Below are 24,543 nucleotides of genomic sequence, written 5' to 3'. Positions count from 1 at the left end.
AGTGACAGGATGCCAGACAGCAAATACACTCTAAAATTAGACCCTTTACATGGGGAACCAAGCTCTCCATCTCTATTACTCTCCATTCCCACCCCCTCCTTCCACTGTCAAATGACCTGGGGGCCAAGAAGGCAAAGAAAGAGCCTGATCTTAGCACTCTCTGCTCACATACCCGCTGGCGGGTCAGGGAAAGACACAAACATCATCTACACACACACACACACACACAGTTCCTTGGGCTTGCGCTGTGATGGAATCGAGTACAGCAAGTGGTTCAGGTGAGAATGGCACTGCTGTGCTGGCACAGTTTGAACGAGCTCTGCGCCTTGTTGTGCGTGAGATTCACGTCGATGTCGCTACTTTCAAGCGAAATGTGGAGCAGCGCCTGGAGGAGGCCTGTAAAGGCGCCAAACCTCTAGAGAACATGGTTTCAAGGCTCCAGAAGGAAAACCAGCAGCTGAAGGAGAAGTTGGAGGCTCTTTCCCAACTGGTAGACACACTACCTTTGATAGCGAGCCAGTCAAGTTCCCAGAGAAAGCGTGATCTCCATGATCTCCAAGATCTCCAAGTTCAAGCCCAGATCCAGGTTCAAGCTGAGAGAAGTAGCCCTGGAACTGCATCTTCCATGGAGGAAGAAGAAACGTGTGATCCAACTGGAGCATACTTACTAGGTGGATCTGTGTGTGTGGATTCAGAATCTACTTCCTCCAGGAGCTCCCCTACTGCATCTCTAGCCAGCATCATTAACATGGATACAAGTTGTGAGCCTAATGTAAGCTATTATTCATGCACTGCTTGCTTTCCTTGTTCAAATCCACATTTTTCAAGGTGAGGTCTGCAGTCCGTGATTGTAATGATTAAAGCCTTTATTCCTTAAGGGATAAAACATGATGGGGACACAAAACAGAGTTACTGTTACCGTCCTGAAGTTCTTCCTATAACAGCACATCCTGAAGTGTTTTATTCCTCTTACATCACAATTTTTTTTATTAACTAGAGAACATCAAATCATACTTGTTAATCAATATAAAGTTAATTTTTTATGTTGTTGAACAAGTTAGTTATCACAAGTTCCTGTTATCACTTAAGTTATAGCAGCTATAAACACTCATTCCCTCAACAGCCTCTCTTTATTGTCTCTCTTGAAATTAATATGATGCAGTTTGTGACATTACTGAGGAACCACAAATCATAAAGTCCTCTGTCCTAAAGACTGTCCCGTGATGGGACTGTTACAAAGCCCTGGCACTGGAGACTCCTTCCATAAATGTTAAGCGTCTCCTTACAAGAAGCTTCAGCATATAATGATTATATATTTTTCCTTGTTAAATAACAACAACATTTTAATCGGTTTATTATTAGCCTTAGATTATGTGGAGGATCCACCACACAAGTCCCTGTGAATGAGCTGTTACTATAGAAACAATAACGTATTAGAATCAGCGCAATAATATAAACCTGTGATTTGAATTACAGCTGCACTACTGTCAGAGCTGCTGTTATAGGAAGTGAATCAACACCTTCTGACTGATCAGATTTGAGAATTCAAAAACTCTGTGGTATAAAATATTTTTAGTGGAATGGATTTTTAGTGGATATTACTATACTAGTTCATAAGCCTGATTGATTGGCCAGTTGAATTAATCAGGTGTAATCTGAAGCTCAATAACTTAAAATCAAGTACAAATAATGTCACTGAAATTTTAATAAAATGATTTTTGATATGATACAAATTTTTTCAAAGCCCAATATGCTTAATATTTGAGTAGTTATATTATGTTATGTTATATTATATATGTTATATCTTATAAGTTAAATATGTGTTATGATCATAAGGGATTCCATGAAATTTCTTTTGGCACTGGAAGTGGTGTGTGTGTGTGTGTGTGTGTGTGTGTGTGTGTGTGTGTGTGTGTGCACGTGTGTGTGCGCGCGTGTGTGTATACCCCTTTGGTCTCTTTGCAAAACTAAACTTAGGGAAAAATATCTGAATTCTAATAGTTATCATTCAGATCATAAAATACTGTTGCCTCATACCTTAATTTCACATTCTTCTTATAAAACTGATTTACATAAGGATTTAATCTGTTGTACACTGTTGTACATTTATGTTTGTGTCCTAAGCTTACTGTAATATTTAAATGCATGTTTATGACACTAATATTTAACATGAGACAGATATAGTAGATGTAGCTATATAAATAGGTTTACGTTTTCCAACCTTACATATCTTGCATTACAGTTACAGTTACATATCTTGAATTAATATCACTTTAATGTCATGCCACTGTCTATCTTGTTTGGGTTATGATTTGAAAATGTGCAGACCACCATAGTTGTCTTTGGGAGCTTTCAATCTGGACTAACAGCACAATGACAGATTACCAAACTCATTCCCAAAGTTCCTTAGCTGTTCCAACCAATCCTTTGATCAAAGATAGTTTTGGCGACCATTTTGTTTAACACTCACACCATTTCTAATTTCTGCACATGCAGATTGAGCATGTAGATTGGGTGCCAGTTACAGCATGTGGTTAAGGTACCATGTGCTTATCACTCAGGTCACAAATCTCCCTCTCCCTCTTTCTTTCTTTAGGTGGCCCTAAAAAGCCTTGTGTATTTTTAGCGAGGCTGATTGATGTCTTGTTCCACTAAGAATCAGCACACTCCTTAGCACACTCTGATAAGTTACAGTGTCCTTAGAAATCATCTTATAAATAACAGGATAGATCATAAAATGTTCTTTATTTTAATAATGAATGTTACTGGTCATGTGCACAATCACATAACATTCTAATGCAGATTTTCCATCCTGATTTTTGGGTCTATGAGTGTCCAAGCTGATGATATTTGGCATATAAACCACCTGGCTCAGGTCTGAGTTGATCAAGCCTTTCCTGTAATATCCTTACACTTGATATTGATGTTAACATTGACCAGAGTTCTGTCTTATAAATTCAGATGCAAATATTATACATAGGAGGAAGCCAGTAGTTATTATAGCTTCTGACTGTGCCCAAATAGAGGAAGTGTGTCATAGAGACTTACCACCTCTAAATAGAACCTTAAAACCCAAGGTCATGAGGCTATTCGATTTTAGCCTTTATAGAAAATCTCTCCTCTAACAAGATGTGCATATACTCACACGTGCAGAATGCATGTTCACACACCCACAAATGTATGTGGAATGTACACAGTGTATAACTTACAGGCCTGAGGATTTAGCACTCAAAACAAACACACACACACACACACACACACACACAATGTGTCACCCGAATCTGATACTTAACAAGATATAGACTAGGTTTAGTGTTCTGTCTCCTTCTGATGGAAATTCTGATGTTCCCATCTAGATTGCTGTATCTTGCACTATTTCCTCATCAAGGGCATTATCTTAGCCTTACTCTCTGTGCAGACTTTCACATGTTCTCCCCATAGCTACTCTAAATTACATGTTTGAATAAGTGTGTGAATGTGTGTGTGTGCATTTTGCCCTGTAATGGACTGGTGTCCCATCCAGGATGTATTCCTGCTTCATGGTCAGAGTTCCCTGGATATACTCTAGATCCACCACTACAAAACAGTTACTGAAGATGAATGAATGAATAAATGACATCCTTGAACAAAGGTGAAACAGAAAAGCATTTGCCTTATTGTCGGGAGATTGCGAGTTTGAATCCCGACTATGTCACAGCCATCTGTGACCAGAAGCTAAATGGGCCAAACTGGCCATTCTCTCTGGGTGGAAGGGGCATACACTCTCTCTCCCCTGTCAATCATAGAGAAACCAGCCAATTGTGGGTATCTGTGAGATCGTGTATGCAGAAGAGGGTAGATAGCACTTTCATCCAAGTGTGTTACACTGCCTTGTGATGCAGCAGTTCGAAAAGATGCAGTTGCCTGGCTCTCAGAAGGAGCACGGTTTAGCCTTCACCCTCCCTGGCTGGTAGCTGTTTTGTAATAGGGGAGAGCTGGCTGGTGGGTGGGAGTTGGCAGGTGACCAAATTGGGGAGAAAATTGTGGAAACAATGTAAATAGACAGACATACATCTACTCAAGGCAAAATGATATACAGTATATAACTGTTTGGAGCTAACTGATATTCTCGTTAAAGCAGCGTACATACATAATCTGAAAAAAGGTAAGAACACTGTACTTTCATGTTTAATGGGTTTTTTAGCAAGTGGTCTCAAACACTATCTTTGATTGCACAAAAACAATAAACAATGATTAGATAATTTACTGTATTATGATTTAGTGGGGGTATTAATTTAACAACTCTCAGCATGGTTTGTGTTATGTGAAAAGCCCTGTAATTAGAATAGCAGCTCAAAGCCAGAGTTGTGTTCCAGTTAAGCTGTAATTCTGTCCCTCTCCACTAGGAATATTTTACAAGACAGTAGTAGATAAATTCTCTGCTTCTGAAAACTCAGACTTTTGTCCCACACAAAAGGGTATTATACATGCATATAATCTTGTTGATTGACAGGAGATAAGCAGAGAGGAGAAGGAGGTAGAAGAGGAGGAAGAAGACACCTTAACTTCAGCTGGACTGGAGAATAAACCTGAAAAAGCACAAGGTAACAGACAGGTCGATTGAATTCATGACATACAATGGTCTAAAAATCATTAACTAATCATAAATTCCCTTTAGAAGAATTAGAAGAAGTGGCATCTCTGGTCAGTAAACAACATGCACTCTCTGACTCTCTGACCATCACATCTTCTCAGATAGATCCTAACACAGACCCTAGACCTGAATCTCCTTTAGGAAGTGGTGAGTGAAACATTAAACTCAGTCATTCAAATGCTTTTTTAAAACATATTTTTCATGATTTCTATTTATATCTCTTCTGTGTCATTGAAGAATACTCTGGATTCTCTGCATATTCTGGATACTCAGTGTCACAGGATGTGATGTCATCATTATCCAGACAGCATGTGACATCTGTGGCCATGACTACAAGACAGCGTCCACTGACAGCTACGAGCAGAGCAAGAGATCTGGCAGTTCAGAAGTCCAAATCACAGCTGAATACAGGTGACACCCACACCCAGACTCCTGACCTCAGCCATGCACAGCTTCAAATTATTCAAACTCAATCGCAGGTTTCCCGACAATACAGACATCACCATTTAACCAAATGGAAATTGATATACCAAGACGCATTTATGTCCTGAAAACTGACAAGCTGCCTAAAACTATAAATGTGTTTTCACTGACAGAGACCCAGGAAATGAAGTCATCAAACAATAGCCGAACCACGTCCACGGTAGCACCCCAGAAATCTGGAGGTGCTGAAGGTTGTCCATTAAGTCCTATGTCTCCAAGGCCTTGGAGGATACAATCTAACCCACCCTCCATTCTTACCAAACTCATACCACCACCGGCACAATTTAGCCATTCATCTATTGAAATCTCCACACCAGAGCAAAACATAGAATCCCACCATGAATCTGGTAGGTAAAAGAAATTTGCATACCACACCAGTCATAGTTCTTGACACTGTCTATTTTTCCCTAAAGGCATACTGACCATTCTTCTGATAATCATTTTGGTGATTGATATTTTTATATATTGTTTTCTTGCTTCTTTTCAACCAACAGAGGAAGGTCAGGAAGTAAAGACACCAGACAACCATAACTCTACAACTCACCCAAAGTTTCATCAGTTGCCCCCTGAAAAAGTCTCATCAAAGACAGTTGCAGAAAGGTCTTCCTTTCAGAATGGTGAGTGCAATATCTATGTTCAACTTTCTCTTTATCTCCTTTGCTTTCCCAACAATAACCAACATCTCACCCTGTTAACCTTCCACTGAATCAGAAATTACTTTGGAGACACAGGAAGCGACGTCAATGGTCAGCAATCTGGAAGCCACAGGAAAACCAAATCTAATGGCCAATACAGACACCAACCTAACTACTCCCAAAACCATGCAATTAACCAATCAAAATGCTGATCTGCCTTTCAGCAAATCAGCTTCAGATACAACAACGTGTGCAAAAAACCTTCATGTGGCTCCTTTTGCTATACCAAATAATGTCATTGCCACAACAAAATCCTCAGAATCTACTTTTAGAACTGGTAAGTTTTTGTTTGTGGTATATACTGATATCTACCAATGTTTCCAAGATTCTGAAAGCACAATTACTTTATATTTCTTCTCTCATTGTCAGAGCGCTTACTTTCATCACAAGTGCTCCGGTCAACGGTCAATGTTCAAACAAGTTTGGGATCCATGACAGAACCCCAGCAACCAGTCAGCATTATGAACATACCTCTAAGCCCTAAATCTCTCAGATCAACCAACCAAAGTCCTACTCCATTTAAACCAGCATGTACACCCGAGGCAACTGAATCACCATTTAAAGCTTCAACTGTTGGCAAAGCTTCAGAATCCAGTGCATCTGTATACAACCACCGTGTGGCCCCATTCTCTGTGACCTCTCCGATATCTGCTTGTCCTACAGGACATTTAGAGCCCTCCCTCAGAGATGGTGAATAAGATACTTTTCTTTCTTTCTTTCTTAGCTCTCATTAGCTCTCAATATTTGGTTTCTGCTTCTTCAACTAGATCATTCTCAAGCAACCAGTTCAATTCAACATGCAGAGCCACTTACTACACCAACAGCACACGAACCTACGAGTAGTGCAACTGTTCCAGTGAGCCCCAAACCTCTGAAGTCAACCAACCAAAGCCCTACACCATTCAAATCTCCATCTATACCAAGTGCCACAATCAGATCACACCACAGAATTGGTAAGAATGGTCTATCATAGTTTTTATCAGGATATTAGTCACTCTGAAACACATTTCAAGTTATACAATGTTATGAAAAGTTATTGGTCAGAAGGTATTGATTCATTTTCAATAACAGATAAGGAAAACTTGTTGTTATTGTATACTCACTGATATGCTGACACTTTCTGTAAGGAGATGTTTATTTAACATTTATGGAAGGAGTCAGTGTATGTTTTCTGCTATAGAAAAGCTTTCCAGTTTCTCGGCAACATGAAGAAGCTGCATTTTTTGTCTTATTAACTTCAAGAGATGAAAAAGATGCAACAATAATAAAAGTTGTTATAACATAACTGATAAGAGAACTAACTTGTTTTACAGTCTTCCACAGCATAAAATGCAACCATAAACAGATAAAAAGTAAAATGTCTTGCTCAGTAATAAATAAAAAATTGTAATTGTTGGCAAATTGTGGTGGCATAAGAGGAAGAAAACACTTCATGACATGCTGTTGTTTAAAAATACGCAACTTCGCATCAGGCCGCATCACACCACCCTGTCTTTGATTATTTTTCTGATAATAGCATGCCTACTGTGTTTTGTTCTTTGCTTAATGTCAGAGTTGTGTTTTTTCCATAGTCCAGACAGAAAAAATGCAATCTACCAGCAGCCTTTATGAGAAACAAGCAGCTGTGATGGAATCTCAAGTTCCTGTCCAATCTGCAACATCAAATTTAAATGTTCACATGAGCCCAAACTCTAAGACTAAGCCAACCAGGTTTAACCTAGATGAGCCAAAATGGAACCCCACACCATCTCCTACTACAATGAAGAAACCACTCTTAGCTGTACCTTCACCAGTGTCTGGTGAGTTGTTATAATAATGTAAACATGAAATTGTAAAATTATTACACTGATGATAATACAGTTAAAACCATAAGGATTATATACTGCATATTGTCTGACAGATTACTTCTCTTGCCCAGACAAAATCAATTCACCTGACAATAATGGAGATCAAGAGTCTTCCAGCAAAGTGACTCCTCACTCTCCTGTCCCCTCGTACACTCAAATAAGCCCACGGCCTTGCAAAAGACTGACAAACCACGACCTTGCACAAAATCAGTATACCAATCTTATCAGTTCTCAGTCTGTTGACTCTGCTGAGACTTCTGGTGTAACCTCAGAGCTCAACCAAACCCGATATCCAGTTGAGTGTGAGTATAAGTCTAATTTTTTCTTTCCTTCATTTTCCCTATCCTTTCTGCTTTCATTTATCCATTTAGAAAAAATGTGCCAAAATAGTTTTAGATCCTTTTGTCCAATAAGATGCTCTTTCAGTGCAACAGGAAATGAGGTCAACAGGGGACAGTTTCTCCCATTCTCAGCTGTCCGTTGGTTATCTAAGCAGACGTGCAGATTCGCCATCTGGAAGTGGTAAATTAGATCGATGTCTTTTACTTGAAATTACCAGTATTTAAAATAAGCAGGTTCCTAGATTGCTTAGATTACTTTCTACTTTCATTCCTTTTCTTTAATACTGTTTCCTCTCAATACCAATACAACTCACTAGTCTAAACACTGTTTTCAACTTGACTTCATTGGAAATCTTTTTTTTTTTGTTCTTCATTTAGAGTACTCTGGCTACTCTTCAGTGTATTCAACTGTGTCTCAGGAAGTGAGGTCATCAGTAAATGGTCAGCATGTGACTTCTGCCCAACCTATTGCAACCTCTGTAACTTGCATGAGTCCCAGACGTCAAAGAAGACCAGCCAATCACAACACAGAAAAGTTGTTTACATCATCACAGATAGGTACTGATTCACTACATCATCAGCTCCATCTCATCTGCATAGTCTAGATTAGAATCAATATTTTATGTAAACTTTTAGCATACGTTCTCCAAATTTGTAAAAGTAGATATTCTGAAGAAACACAAAAAGATGTCAGTCAAATACGCCAAGAAACACATGCACCACATCCAAATGACATTTCTTTGGAAAAAAGCATCTTCTCCTCATCAACCCACAATACTTTGGATATTCCATATACTTTAAATGATATAGGATTGAATGTCTATTTAAAGCCTTATATTTTTCCTTTTTATCCAATCAGAGACCTCTACAGAATCACGAGAAGAGAGGTCACGTATGTCTCGTGTCTTCTCACAGCCTCAGCTCTCCATAGGTTCTCTAGCTAGAAGAGCAGAATCACCTCCTGATAGTGGTGAGTTCTGTATTTTTCTCTTTGTACATAAAGAAGTTCTCAAATCCATCCTCATTTTCTTCATTTCTCGCCTTTTCTGGTAGAATACTCTGGATACTCCTCAGTTTATTCCTCGGTGTCACAAGAAGTGCGATCAGTTGTAGATGCATCCGCAACTATTGCAACACCCCAAGCACCTGTCACTTCTATGATTCGTATGAGCCCTAAGCCTGTTAGGAGATCAGCCAATCCCAGCTCTTCTCTCTCTAACCCCTCCCCTCCACTAAAGTCAAAGGTGTTTGGTCAACCAACGCTGAGTACTAAATCATATCCACCAATGACTGAACCCTCCACTAAGTCTGGTGAGTAAGACACATGTGCACTGTTTCTGTATCTACTTATATCAGTATTGTTTATGTCTGCTCCTTCTTCTTCTTCACCTCATGAAGGAAAGTGAAGTTTCAACAAAGGAGACGGGGTCAGTTGGGGGGTCGTCAGTGTTTTTTGTTGCAATTGCAATTTTACTTGCAGGGCAGTAGAAGGCTCAGAAAACCACAAACTTCTTTAATTTAAATACAGAATGAAACATGAAGGGATGACAGGCTTTGATAGGAAAATTATGAATGATTTGGAGATGTGATCTCTATCTCTAACTATCTCTAACTTGATCTCTTATTCTTCTACCTACAAAGCAATGTTGAACCAACCAAATACTTTGCAGAGACTCCATTCTGATTAGTTGATTTACACGTATGATTACACACATTTAAAAAAGAGATACGGTGATGTAGCACATACAATAGTCACTTAACAGCCTCTTTTTCTAGTATATACATAAGAGCTCCATTTTTATATATTATTTTATCTAATTAGGGATGTCCCAGGATGTGAAGTCATCTCTCAGCAGTCAATATCCAGCCATCTCATCACCACAGCTGTCTGGTGCACGCAAAAACCAAATCCCACGAAGCCCCAAGTCCATCAGCAGGTCTAGCAACATCTCACAGCCTAACACTACACCACATTTTAACCCATTGCTTTTCAGCCAATCAGCATCTGAATCAGCAGTTTCTAAACCATCAGCCATCATGGACTCTCCCAGCAGACCTGGTGAGTTATGTGTACCGCGGTACTTAATGATTCAAATGGTTTATATCCCCAATCCAACCTTCTGTTGTCTTTGTCTGATATTATTGTTTAATTCTAGTGTCAGCAGTCAAGCCATGGACCTCTAGCCAGAAGATAAATACAAGTTCATCTGGTTATCCAGGTTAAAATATTATCCTGTTTATTGATGCACCTGAATTGTCTCAATGCTTTTCATCTTAGTGTGAATTTTATATGCAGACTTGCTCTTTTTTTTCCCCAGACAAGACATCAAGCACTTTTTCGAAACCAGCTCATTTCTCTGATTCCAAACCAGACAATGACAAGTAAGGATGTATTTGTTAACCTCTGAGACATAGATTTAATGTGAAGCAACTATCACTCATTACCTGTTTTTATTTTGCCTGCAGCTTCATCAAGAAGTCTGATAGTGTGAATGGTAAAGAGAGTTTAGCAGGATCACAGACACTGCCGAGAAACCTCCAGAGCAAGCAGGCCTTGTTTCAGAGAATGAATTCTGAACCTAGCAGGTTTCTAAATATGCCAACATTGATGTTTTGATCTTTAACCCACACACACTGCATAGGAAACTAGCTGAGAACATCCCTTACGGAAAATCCACATATATTTCATGTGTGATCATAATATATTCATATATATATGAAGGTGGAATTTAAAACATTATGTCCTGAAATTGCATACGTGAAATCTGACATCATGTGAACAATATATTAGATTTAGATTATTCATTAATTCATTATTATTAGAATTATTCATGGGAGAAAAATCACACCAGTAAAATGGAACCCCATGTTCTACATGTAAAAAAATGTACATGCAAAAATGTAAAAAAAAAAAAATGCATAACTATCATGAGAAAATGAATGAATCACATGTAAAAATCACATGAAAATGAACAAATCGTGTTAAATTCCTATGTGAAAATAAACAAATCATATGTAAAAAAAAAAAAAAAAAAGAACAGAAAGAAAAATGTAAAAACTACATGTTGTGTAAAAATCACATGAAAAATCACAAAAAAATGAATGAATCATGTATAAAAATTACATGTGAAAATAATTAATCATATGTAAAATCAGATTTAAAAGTAAATGAATGGCGTACAAAAATCACAAATGATAAGAAATGAATAATGAAAAAAATTCACATGTGAAATAAAAGAATCACTTAAAAAATCATGTTAATGAATCGTGTAAAAAAAAATCAGATGTAATAAATTATGAATCATAGGTAGAAATCATGTAAAGGAATCCTTCTGAAAAAAATAACGTGGCTAAATGAATCTTGTAAAAAAGTCACATGTGAAACGAAATAATTAATATGTAAAAATCCCAAGTGCAAAAAGCACATGTGGAGATAAACGAATCATGTAAAAAAAATCACATGTGAAAATAAATGAATCATTTGGAAAAAAAAAAAATCCCACACACTACATGGGAAAAGTCCACTACAATAAAAATATGTAAAACATAACATGTAAAGCAATTATTCATTTCTGTAAGGGATGGGCTTCCAGAACAAGCAATATTCTGACAATATTGTTTTCAGTACTGTAATGCAGCCACACACACACACACACACACACACACACACATATGCATAAAAATGAAGAACTCTGTCCTCATGTACTCATGTCTCCTCAGAGATAAGAGCGTGGAGTCGAGACCTAAACTGAGACGATCTCAGAGCCTCGGTACGTCCAGCGCCAGTGGCATTAAGCAGCTCCTGCTGGAGTGGTGCCGCTCCAAGACCATCGGCTACCAGGTCTGCACTGCAAAGCTGTCACTTATATTCTGTGTGTGAAGATAAACACTTTCAGTGTTGTATGTGTACGCACGTGCAGATGTGGAGCTGAGTACAAAAGTTTACATCCCCTCTGGTTTCTTAGTAAAATAATTCATTTCTGTTTTACAGTCAAGCTACAAAACAGAATTCCATGATCATTTGATGGTGTTTTTCCTATTCTCCTATTGCATAAGCCATTACAGTGGGGCAGTCTGTCAGTAGTCTGTTACCTGCTCAAAAGTTTGCATCCCCTTTGACATTCATTTATTCATTCGTCTTCAGTAAGTGCTTTATCCTGGTCAGAGTCGCAGTGGATCCAGAGCCTATCTTCTCTCTCTCTCTCTCTCTCTCGCTCTCTCTCTGTCTCTCTCTCTCTGTCTCTCTCTCTCTTTCTCTCTGTCTTTCAGCACATAGATATCCATAATTTTTCCTCCAGCTGGTCTGATGGAATGGCCTTCTGCGCTTTGGTGCACGCCTTCTTCCCAAATGAGTTTGACTACAATGAGCTGAATCCTGCGCACCATAAACACAACCTCGATTTAGCTTTCACCACTGCTGAGTAAGTGTGTGTTTGTTTGACTGAGTGTGTGTGTGTGTGTGTGTGTGTGTATGTGACAGTATCTGCACTAAACAGTGATATTCTGAGTACTTTCTTGTCTCTCAGGGAGAAAGCAGACTGCATTCGGCTGATCGAGGTAGACGACATGATGGCGATGGGGCCCAACCCTGACCCCATGTGTGTGTTTACGTATGTGCAGTCCCTTTACAACCACCTCAAGAGATTTGAGTGATCACTTGCTACATGAGAAATGATTACTATCCATTCTCGTTACGGTTACAGGCTTTACACTGACAATCTGTTGGTATTTCTTATTCTTATTTGTTAATTTTGCCATTTTGGAAATATTTCTGCTCAGTTAGGTACAAGCAGGTTTGGTAAGGAATAAGAAAAAAACCTCAGGGCAGAACATATAACATATGTATAGCAGAACATCACAAAGTGCTTTATTCCTCTGATAAAACAATTACAATGTTTAATTCATTAAAGAACTACAAATCAGTTTTTAACTGTTTATAGTTACATTTAATGTTGTAGAAAGTCCACAAAACAAGTTCCTGTTATCACTTATGTTTTAGCAGTTATAAACACTTATTTCCTCACCAGCCTCGCTTTTTTCTCAAAAAAACAAAACAAACAAAAAAACACGTGAAGCATAAAACACACAAAGTCCTCTGTCTGCAAAACTTACTAACATTGGAGACTCCTTCCATTAACATTAAATAATTGTCTCTTTATGGAAAGCTTCACCATATCAACAGTTATACATTTTTGTTAACATGAAAAAATAAATAACAATTAAAAAAAATTGCTTATTATTAGCATTCAATTATGTAGATTGTCCATCATACAAGTTGCTATGTAAGTTGTTACTATAGAAACAATAACATATTAGAACAAGAGCATTAATATAAACCTGTGTTTGGAATTACAGTCAGAACTTCTGTTATAGAAAACTGATCAACATCTTTTGACCTTATTCAAGAATTCAGCAACGTCGTGGTATAAAAGTAAATAGTCATGTGCTCTATGTATACTTGTCTGTGTAATAGCAAGGAAATGGTACATTGTTAGAGATGATATTATTGTATATCTCAGGATGATGTCTTGAATGATATGTCCTCTTGTATCAGCCAGCATGGGACAGCATAGTGTGGCATAGATGATATTATACAGCTGGACTGATGAAATACTGTGTATCAAATAAGTATAATTAATCAAGAAAGGTTTGTCTGCTTTATAACATACTTTTTTTCACATTATGTGCGCTGTCTTGTGTATATTTGGACAAAGCAGCCTTATAAATGATATAAACACAATGGACACAACTCGTGTGTCGTCATTTGATTACAATAGCACTGATAGTGCTGAGCTTTGAAACATCTTCATGCCACCTATGCTGTTTTGTGTTAACACTCTTTTACACTAAGGTTTTCACTGGACAGAATTGTGAGAATGTGATAAAGAGGGAGCCCCTGACATGAAAAAAGGAAGTGTGTGTGTATTCGAGGGAGAGGTTCATCACGGTGTGGGGAAGAGGGAAATTATCAGTGGCTACAGGGGTTTTTAAAGAAAGCCGTTCTGTGTGGAAGGACGTGTGTTAAGTGTTGCACCTGAGGACGTTGTGGCGATTTCCTTTTGTCTTTGTTCTGAGGAAAAGACTGAGGCAGATCCCTTAGAGGACTGCTGTGAATAATAGGTTTGGTAGTATAGATGAGACAGAGGGGTTAGACTAGATGTCTTAACTCTAACCATATGGGATATGGTGGAAATAAAACACATTTTAAAAAGCGGTAGGTGTTGTAGGTTGTAATAAGCAGCGTTCTGGGTAAATCCTGGAAATGCCACCGTAATCCATTTTAGAACAACACAAGCTTGTGTATTGTCTCACAACAGTTGGAACTTTAACTGCCTGAATGAAATTACAGTGACTACCTGAATGAACCTACAATGTACATGGTATCATGTATGTTAAAAATAAACTTCTTGTGCACAAGTTAAATGTTTTGTGAATGATTACGTGTAAGAATGCATAATGGTTAAAAATATTTTTAGCAGCGGTAAAATTATCACTTCCAGTTATATAACTAATGACTACATGACTAACTTTTTTTTTGAGTCACAACACAACACGGTCTGCTGACCCAGAATCTTTATACACTTATACAATCTTTATGCAGGTACCAGACTGTACCTTTTCTTGTTGCTTGAGTGGTACCTGGGACATGGGAAGGTGTGTGTGGTGTAGAGCAAAGCATTAAAAAGGTAAATGAGTAGTTCTTAAGCTCTAATGAAGTACCTTTAAACTAATTTTTTAAAGGTATACTATATTCACGTTTCCAGGTGTAAGATATATAGACAGACTAAATGTAAAAATAATGTACTTTTTATGGAACCAATGCAGCAATAAGGAAAGGTACAAGTTTGGTAACTTTATTTATGAGTGTATTAAAATTGTACCGAGGTCAGTTGTCTAATACAAACATTGTTCAATAAATAGGCCTATAGGAAAATTTGAATTAAAACCTCATTGATTAATTATTTGAGGTCTTTTAGACGTCACTCTTGTAAAAGTAGGATTTCTTTAGTTCCTGAGTGTAAACAAAACAAAAAACTTTGGAAAGCTTGCCAGATGTGTGTATCGCTGGCATCCTGTGGAATGCAACAAATAAAATCACACAAACAGGAGGTTTTTGTGTTTATGCAGGCACAATAATTCAGATATGAAGCTCACGGGACAAAGAATGACCACGTTGTGTGATGCGTTTACAGTATTTATTTATAACATGCTGACAGTACTGGCATTTCTATACCTCTCGCCTAGGACATAGTGGTAAGGTTTGTATTTAATTAAAAAACATTTCCAGTTAAGGCTATGCCAACTTCGCTTTTATTGCTGCTTTTGAAAGCATTACCACTCTGGAAAAACATGGCCACCTCCATTTTGTTAGCAAAAAACTAGCCAGCTAACTGTGATGAGTGATGTAAACAGCGCACTGTATAAACACTGCTATACAGTCGATTGATCATTTATAGATAATTCATTTATAGATTGTCTGTCTGTGTGTTTGGTCGTTTGTTTTTCAGAAGTTCCCTCCAGCAACCATTTGCATCACACTGACCACTGATTATCCAATCAGATCTTGGTGTCTTGTTTGTGAATAAAATAGCAGCTTAGTTTTGAACTGCCGTGTGGTCCTCCTTTCTTTGTTGCAGCCTGCACAAGCGGACTATAACACAAGCAGTTATAGATCTGATACTGATCTAAAGCTCATGCTTGTATATACAGTATAACTCACTTACATGTAAAGAAGTGCTACTAGAGCTGTGGACTAGTCGGCGCTGCACTGTATCTTACTGTGCCTGTTGTCCTGTTTTGGTAGTCATTGTACTGTCTTGTGCTGTTTACACGTTTGCACGTGCGCTTTATGTAAAAAATGTGTAGTCTCCTGTAGTTCTGTGTTGTTTTATGTAGCACCATGATCCTGGAGGAACGTTATTTCGTTTCACTGTGTACTAACTAGCTGTATATGGATGAAATGACTATAAAGCCACATGACTTGACTTGACTTGGTACATTGTTTACTGTTGGTGCTGTGAGCAGCTATGTTTTGACGTCACTTGCTGAACTCGGGGTTGAGGAGACCTTACTGAGTTTTCGAGTAGGAATTCCGAGTTTTATTTGAGTCAGATGATGATGATGATGATGATGATGGAAAGTCAAGCATAAATCCGAATACAGATATAGATACGATTACTGCGTCACACTCCCTAACAAATAAATCCATAAATCCTACATGTGCCTCTAGATGAGCTGCGTGTTTTGATCAGTTGAATTTTAATGTCTAGCTTGCTTCTCAAGTCTTAAGTCCCAGATGCTGTATCTGTTTTTTGTCTCCTCGTGTGATGGTCAGTAATGACGCCGTTAATGGCTTGTTCGTGCGCGAGCCTCAGGAATCCTCCATGTGGGTGTTGTGTGTATTGGAGGTGCGCAAGCCCTCACCCAGCTTTAATTATGTTAATGAGGGCACGAGGAGCATTGGAAAGGAGAGTGTAAGCTGTAGCATTGCATATTTCTCTGGCTTCACCAAAAAAATAGTGAAAACTAGACTTACTGAAAAGTGGAGGTGGAAATATGCACACAAGAATTTTCTTCATGAGCTTAAATTTTTAACTATAGTTCATTAAAAACAAGATTTGTACACCCTTATATCACGAGGCAATACATTTCTTTCATGCACTGGGAATGTGCAAAAAAAAAAAAAAATCCAATATTATAGAGTAGCTGGAAGAAGGCTGAGATCATGGCGGTGAAGTTCAGGAACACAGATTAGTGAAGTAATCTTTGGCTCAGATTACTGTTTATTCCAGCACACTATTGTCTGCAGGTCTTAATCCTCCCAAGTCATATCATCATCTATCATCTATCATCATGCTCATAGCTTAGATAATAATTCAGACCTTTAATATTAGAATAACAGACAGGATCAGATTTAGACAGGATGTCGCACACAAATATGGGTTGATTTCCATATTTACAGTTTTATAAAATTGCTTAAAGGTGTATGAGTGCATGTGCCATAATAGAGTGTGAAATCATGTTTCTAATATATTATAGAGACAGATTGTAGATGCAGTAGTAGGGTCTGGGTGAGATGTCAGGAAATACACACACCCTAATATTCTGTCAGTGTTGATTCCAGCCCTGGACACAAATGAACACCATTAGAGTGAATTAAAGCCAGGTGTTTATCCAGCACGAGGGATTTGTGTAGACTGGATCAGATAGCCCATGCTTCATTCAGAAGCCTCTAGACCTGTAAGCCTTTGATATTAGGAAGAAATGCGTCCAGGTGACAATGTGTGGTGATCTGCATGAGAAAAGGCCAATGATGACATAACTTCTGCAGGCAGGACAGCCATCAGACATCAATGGAGACCTTCCAAATCACATACACCCTACAAAGAGGACTCCAAAATAATTCCCCACAATAATATTTACTGTGGGATGGAACCATGCAGTCAACTTCACTGGAGTTAGTTCTCATTATTTTATGATTTATTTATGGTTATTAACGTTATTTCGACAGCACTGAAGCAACGTTTTAGTATTAGAAGATTGTCTGTGGGTTAAGAGCTTCAGAATAGCTCTATTAAGGTTACAGAATTGTGTTTTGATGCTTTGAGAGTTTTCCAGTTAAATTCTAGTCAAATAATTCCAGTAAAACAATGAATTAACCAGATTAAATATATTAATAAAGAACAAAAAAGTAGTGTTGCAAGTCTCTCTCTCTCTCTCTTTCTCCCTCCCTTTCCCCCTCTATCTATCTATCTATCTCTCTCTCTATCTGTCTTTCTGTATCTATCTATCTATCTATCTATCTATCTGTCTGTCTGTCTATCTCTCCCTCTCTCCCTCTCTATCTATCTATCTATCTATCTATCTGTTTCTATCTGTCTGTCTGTCTGTCTATCTCTCCCTCTCTCCCTCTCTCCCTCTCTATCTATCTATCTATCTATCTATCTATCTATCTATCTATCTATCTATCTATCTGTTTCTATCTGTCTATCTATCTCTATCTATCTATCTATCTATCTATCTATCTATCTGTCTGTCTGTCTCTATCTGTCTATCTTTCTCTCCCTCTCTCCCTCTCTCTCCTTCTCTATCTATCTCAAAAGGATGAAATCAGATAAAAGTAATCAGAATTGTAATTGCCCTGTTCGGTCTAGACATTGCACCCAAAGCCATTTTGTCTGGATTAAGTTGGGAGATCAAAGACACTAGCTCGTTGTCTGTTAGGTCAGACACACACACACCACTGGACACACACACACACACACACTCACAGCAACACTTCACGGGATGGGGCGGGGGAGGGGTGATAGAGGTGTGAAAGGTAAAGGTATAAAGGTGGATGGGGTGAGGTTCACACACACTCCGAGGCAGGACGTGGGCGGTTGCGGGTTTGGAGAGATCTCAGCGCGCTGCGCGGAAACTGACCAGAGCTATGGCTGTGTTTTTGGATCAGACTTGTGATTATGTTCAGAAAATGAACGAAGACGGAGAAATGGACTTTATCTTTAACAAATGCGAAGCCCGCTTTGCAGGTGAGCGCCGAGAGAGCAGCATGGTCAAGACTTCAGTCTGGCATCACAGGATTTACATTTAGATTTAGGCCCCGATTTATTCACATTACAGTTTAAACAGAGATAAAAAATAAACAACAACAACAACAATAATAATAATAATAATTTAATTTTTAATTTATTATTATTATTATTATTATTATTATTATTATTTTCGGTTTTGTTCCAACAAGAAAACAGCAATTTAAATAAGACTTTAAAAAAAATAATTCTATAATTGAATTGAATTAAAATGAAAATAAAAATAGAGGTCAGAGAGAAATAAAATACAAACTGATATATTAGCTGTAAAACATAAATAAAGAGATGTGAGCATATTTATAAATAAAATGTATTGCCTTTCTTTAACCAAATAATAATAATAATAATAATAATAATTAAAGCATTTCTGAACAGGAAAGCATTCAGTCCCTGTGTGATTTGTGTGTAAAATGCCAGTGCAGCGCCTCTGCAGTGTAGAATTCGTTTGCTGGCTGATTTCCGGTTGATGAAGCAGTTGCTCATGCTTTAATTCGCTGTTTTCAGATGTTGGAAACGATCACGCGCTGTCTTCTCCGGAGGCAGACCGGACCGCGCAACCGGAAGCCCAGAGGAAACGGAAGAGGACGATTTTCAGCCGCGCGCAGCTGTCGGAGCTGGAGCGCGCGTTTGTGATCACTCCTTATCCCGACATCACACTGCGGGAGAGACTCGCTGCTGTCACCCTGCTGCCCGAGAGCAAAATCCAGGTACAGAGTGCTGAGAGCAGCGTGCACACTGCTGCTCCACTGCTCAGCTACCGAGTCACTTCACTCTTCCTGCACTGGCCATGTGGCTATGATTGGTCATTTTAATGTCACCTGCAATAAGAAGAAATAAGAAATAAGAAATCATTATTAGGTTTTTTTAAAAATATATTTTTGTTCTGCATCTTTACAGAAAATAAACATTTAATTCTTTTATTTTTTTCTGTATCTTTACAGAAAAGAAACAGTTTTTTTAAAATGATTTTTGTTCTGTATCTTTACAGAAAAGAAAGTTTTTTTTAATTATTTTTGTTCTGTATCTTTACAGAAAACCTTTTTTTTTTCAATAATTTTTGTTCTGCATCTGCACAGAAAAGAAACAGTTTTTTTTGTAAATTTTTATTCTGTGTCTTTACTGAAAGAAACAGTTTTTTAAATAATGTGTTCTGCTTCTTTACAGAAAAGAAACAGTTTTTTTTAAATTATTTTTGTTCTGTATCTTTACAGAAAAACTTTTTTTTTTATTTTTCGTTCTGCATCTTTACAGAAAAGAAACAGGTTTTTTTTTTAAATATTTTTGTTCTGTATCTTTACAAAAAAAATCAATTATTTTTGTTTTGCATCTGTACAGAAAAGAAACAGTTTTTTAAAATTATTTTTGTTCTGTATCTTTACAGAAAAACTTTTCAATTATTTTTGTTCTGTATCTTTACAGAAAAACTTTTTTTTTCAATTATTTTTGTTTTGCATTTGTACAGAAAAGAAACAGTTTTTTAAAATTATTTTTGTTCTGTATCTTTACAGAAAAACTTTTCAATTATTTTTGTTCTGTATCTGTACAGAAAAGAAACAGTTTTTTAAATTATATTTTTCTGCATCTTTACAGAAAAGAAACAGTTTTTTTTTTATTATTTTTGTTCTTTACAGAAAAGAAAAGGAAACCTTTAAACCATTTTAAACCTTATTTTTCACCTGTATTGCATGCATTTTCATTTCACATGTTATTTTTTATACAAATAATTCAATTTTCTATACAAATAATTCAATAATTTTCTTATGTTCATTTGCTTTTATTTAACATACAGTATATTATGACATCACATATGCTACTTAACAGTTTGAAATGTCTTTTCTTTCTCCATTTTTTCCCCATATTGGTGATATACATATTTCTCACATAAACACATGAAATGTGTGTGATTTTTCTGTAAAAGTTGACCTGTTTATTTAAGAAACATATAGGCTATAACTTTATATTTAAATTGTTTATAAATTCTGTTTATTTTTATTTCTTATATGCTTTATACTGTATATACATATTTTGCTTTGAAATATATATATATATTTTTTTTACTAAACATTAATAAGCTATTATGAATATATAAAACATCTCCTGATTAGTATTATTCATATATATTGGTAAATAATTTATATAATTTATATTATTTATCAATGATTCCAGTCTTATGATTGGTTTTCACATATATAGATAATTTACATTATGTAATTTATAAATCTTTAAGATGTCACGTGAAATACTCAGACCATTTCCTTTAGTCAGCATGATCATCTGATGTTCAGATTGCTTACTATTTATATTTCCAAGTAAAGCAGCCATGTTACTTTCCGTTATAATTCCTTGTACTGTAATGTTTAGTTTGAAGGTTTATTGAATTAACGTTTAATTACCTTTTCCTTTCCTAGGTGTGGTTTCAGAACAGACGTGCTCGGAGCATCAAGAGCGGCAGACTGACCAGACCCATGAAGAAAAATCCAGTCACGTCTAGTTATAACTCAGAAATTGTTTTCCCTCATCCTGATCCCACTCTCACAGTTTCTCCTGCTGCAGGCCAGAGGAACAGACCTGACGTTTACCAACCGTCGAACACAAACGACCAGCAGCAGATGTCTGACCTGGACTGGGTGAGGCAAGCATTGTGCCCCTGGTCTCAGAATCTGCCCCAGCCTACACCTCCGGTCCCGTCCATATCTCCTGACCTCCCTGGAGCTCTCCCCTGGGCAAGCCGGCCCTCAAAACCACCTGGAAGTCACTCTGTCTCAACAGATCAGATAGCCAGGCCAATCCATTCCTTACCCCAGCACCAGTGGAGTGAGTGTGCGGAGATTGGCACGCATACAGCCTTGTCTGGAGGCTTCTCAGCAAAACCTCAGTGTAGCATTAATCAGATCGGGTATCCGTCTGTTCCCATGGACCAGGTCGTTCCTTCACACGCTGCACAAAGCTGCTGGCAGGGAAGCATGCACAGACAGGGACAGACTCTTATGCACTACCCTCAGACTTCCCTAGGAGACATCTCTGACCTGATCTACAGTGCTGCTGTAGTCACCAACCTGGCCGACTTCTGACTACAACTGCCGGATTTTTTTATGAACTGAAAACAATTCATTTAACCCTTTCAACTCAACCCTCCAGAGTTTACATAGTTTTTATTATGATATGCAACATGGACCATGCCCTGTTTAAGCTCTGTGTTTAGCTTTTATAATATCAATACCAACATTATTCAATCTTTATACTTGAGTTGAATATACAGTATTTGGAAACAGTATTTATTATTCACTAATACTGAAAATAGCCAGGGATGTAAGTGTCTGCTTCTGTGACAACATTCACACAGACTCATCCTAGATCGAATATGTTCCAGTATTATCTAATCTTTTTATGTTTTTATTAAATATTTGTGATTTAATATTTATGGTCAAATGTGGTGTGTATTTCTATCTGTTTTTGAGCTATAAAAATAACAGAATAAACTCTTATACAATATATCTATTTGTAATCTGTCTTCTGTTATTCCTGCTTTTGCATTTTACAGCAAGACAACACTGTCTTAGTTTTAAACATTTACATTATTAAATAGAGGTGAGTATCAACAAAAACAGAGTGCATGTCAATGTTTTTTCTGTATTCAGTGAATGAGTTTAGCAAATTGTTTGTCTGAAGGCAGCCAGTGACTTTACATCAGCGAGGATAGTATGGCAAGTCGAGCCATGCTACATGTAAAAATGTTGTATTTAAATAAATGTTATAAGGATAGTTTTCAAAACGCAAAACACCGCTATGCAAGGAATAAAAAATAATAGTGTGTGCTGTTATTGGAAAATAATCAATGACCATGTGAAAATAATCAATGAACAATAATCACTAGGCCCATGTGGTGTGAGGAAGTTAGTGTTAAAACCCCTACATTTATTCTTTTCCAACATCACATGTTTTATTCCTATTATACAACAGATATTTGCCCATGCTTATGGTTTTAATTATTAATGATTAATTATAATCATAAATTGATCCATTTATAGTCACATTTAATGTTTTGGAATGTCCACAAAAAAGTTATGTCCTGTTATCACTTGTGTTATAACAGCAATAAGCTTCCTCTGTCCTGAAGACTTTCCCATAAAAAGTGTTGAAAAACTTACCTCGGTTCAAAGCACTGATACTGGAGACTCCTTCCTAAATGCTAAATAAACATCTCCTCAGAGAAATCTTCATCATATCAACAAATACACATTTTTTTCTAAATCTGTTTATATGAAGGATGCACCATACAATTACTGTATAGAAAACAAAACTACTGTCAGAGCTGCTGTTGTGGAAAATTAATGAACATTTTCTCATCAGTCAAAATCGAGCATTCAACAGCACTGTGCTATAAAAAAAAAAAAAAAAACATAAAGCACTAATAACAGTATTTTTTCTAAAACCAAAAGATCCCATAATAATTAAGTTTAAAATTCCACACAACCATGCAGCTTAAATGGCATAGAGAAAGGAAACAGTGGTGTGGTGACGCTGAGAATGGCTCCACACGGACAGCCTAAAGATACATGAGATTACTGTGGATGGTACCACTTGAAAACCATGAAGATGGCTTTGGACTGCAATTCATACGAACAGTTTTGCTACGATGGCTTAGGACTACAATTGCTATGATACATTTAGGACTGCAGTTGCCACGAACAGTTTTTCACTGACGTCTCCATCAGTTATCAGCTGATAACTTCAACAAAATAGACTTCATGTGAAAACTATAATGAATTTCCTGGTTACAGAATTGCACTTTTTGACGTGTAGTCATGTAGTGCACAGTTACAGAAGGGAATTATTTATAATTGTACTATTCGTTGTCACCCAGATACGGATGGGTTCCCTTTTGAGTCTGGTTCCTCTCAAGATTTCTTCCTCAAGGAGTTTTTCCTTGCCACCTTGCTGATTAGGGATAAATTTACACATTTAAAATTTATATCATGGATTTACATATTTCCGTAAAGCTGCTTTGTGAGAATGTCCATTGTTAAAAGCACTACACAAATAAAATTGAATTGAATTGAATTGATGTACAGTATGATGGTATGGACACATATAACCTAAAACAGGTTATCTATAGGGTGTCTGAAAAGCCAGGAACCAATGGGAATATGTTATGCAGATGTGTCGATCCAAATATATTCATCAAAATTGGCAAAAACGTGATGCAGTGGTAAGGATGAACATGTAGCACATATGTTATAAATAATAAATAAATAAATACAAATTTAAGTATATGTCGTTTTACTGTCATTGGTTCCTGACTTTTCCAGCCCCCTGTATATCGTTAATAGTATGTTACATCACTGAAGATAATGATGTTTCCTTTAGATGTAGTTCACCCCTTGATATAAATGTTTTTATACTTAATTTAAAAAAGGATAATAAAAATTCAGGAAAAGGAGATTTTCTACATTGTTTAGATAAAATACCAAACGTCAAGAATGACCTTCAAATATTTATAACTCCTAAGAAATAAACAATTAAAAATATATATTATAAGCATTTCCTATACAGATAACTCATGCCTGCATTCCAGTAGTGTTTTATATATATATATATATATATATATATATATATATATATATATATATATATATATATATATATATATAGATATAGATATAGATATATATATATTTCAAATTTTTTACGAATTTAATGTATCAGTATGATGCTACTAATAAAAAAAAAACAAACAAAAAAAAAAACAAACAAAAAAAAAAACTTGATTGGGTTATATGGTTATTGTACACCATAAATGTTTCACACCATCCAACTTTTCTATATAGTATAAATGAGACCTTTCTCTCTTCAAATTCAAATAAATTTATTAAAAAAAATAAACAGGCAAAGTCAGTGTGTTTGTCTTAATCTCTATCATATGTTTTGTATAAATGCTGTTATTCTGTTCTT

The 24,543-nt window shown here is 36.8% G+C and overlaps 2 protein-coding genes across 2 annotated transcripts; both read left to right on the top strand.

Moving 5' to 3' along the window:
* Positions 1–156: 156 nt before the first annotated feature.
* Positions 157–14,416, top strand: LOC113531102 (mucin-4). Its single transcript, XM_026921594.3, has 22 exons — positions 157–772; positions 4,493–4,583; positions 4,658–4,780; positions 4,871–5,044; positions 5,230–5,463; positions 5,611–5,733; positions 5,828–6,088; positions 6,181–6,501; positions 6,579–6,764; positions 7,383–7,610; positions 7,730–7,960; positions 8,085–8,180; positions 8,378–8,557; positions 8,859–8,969; positions 9,053–9,310; positions 9,822–10,058; positions 10,156–10,218; positions 10,318–10,381; positions 10,466–10,585; positions 11,720–11,840; positions 12,269–12,420; positions 12,526–14,416. The coding sequence occupies exons 1-22, from the start codon at positions 251–253 to the stop codon at positions 12,650–12,652; spliced, it is 4,023 nt and encodes a 1,340-aa protein (XP_026777395.3). The 5' UTR covers positions 157–250; the 3' UTR covers positions 12,653–14,416.
* A 3,555-nt stretch (positions 14,417–17,971) lies between these two features.
* sebox (SEBOX homeobox) lies at positions 17,972–22,020 on the top strand. Its single transcript, XM_026922210.3, has 3 exons — positions 17,972–18,531; positions 19,096–19,298; positions 21,000–22,020. The coding sequence occupies exons 1-3, from the start codon at positions 18,432–18,434 to the stop codon at positions 21,660–21,662; spliced, it is 966 nt and encodes a 321-aa protein (XP_026778011.3). The 5' UTR covers positions 17,972–18,431; the 3' UTR covers positions 21,663–22,020.
* The last annotated feature ends 2,523 nt before the right edge of the window (positions 22,021–24,543 follow it).

The sequence above is a fragment of the Pangasianodon hypophthalmus genome, chromosome 27 (assembly GCF_027358585.1).
Source record: "Pangasianodon hypophthalmus isolate fPanHyp1 chromosome 27, fPanHyp1.pri, whole genome shotgun sequence".
NCBI lineage: Eukaryota > Metazoa > Chordata > Actinopteri > Siluriformes > Pangasiidae > Pangasianodon > Pangasianodon hypophthalmus.
Note: the sequence above shows the minus strand (reverse complement) of the source record. Positions and strands in the feature narration are given on the sequence as shown.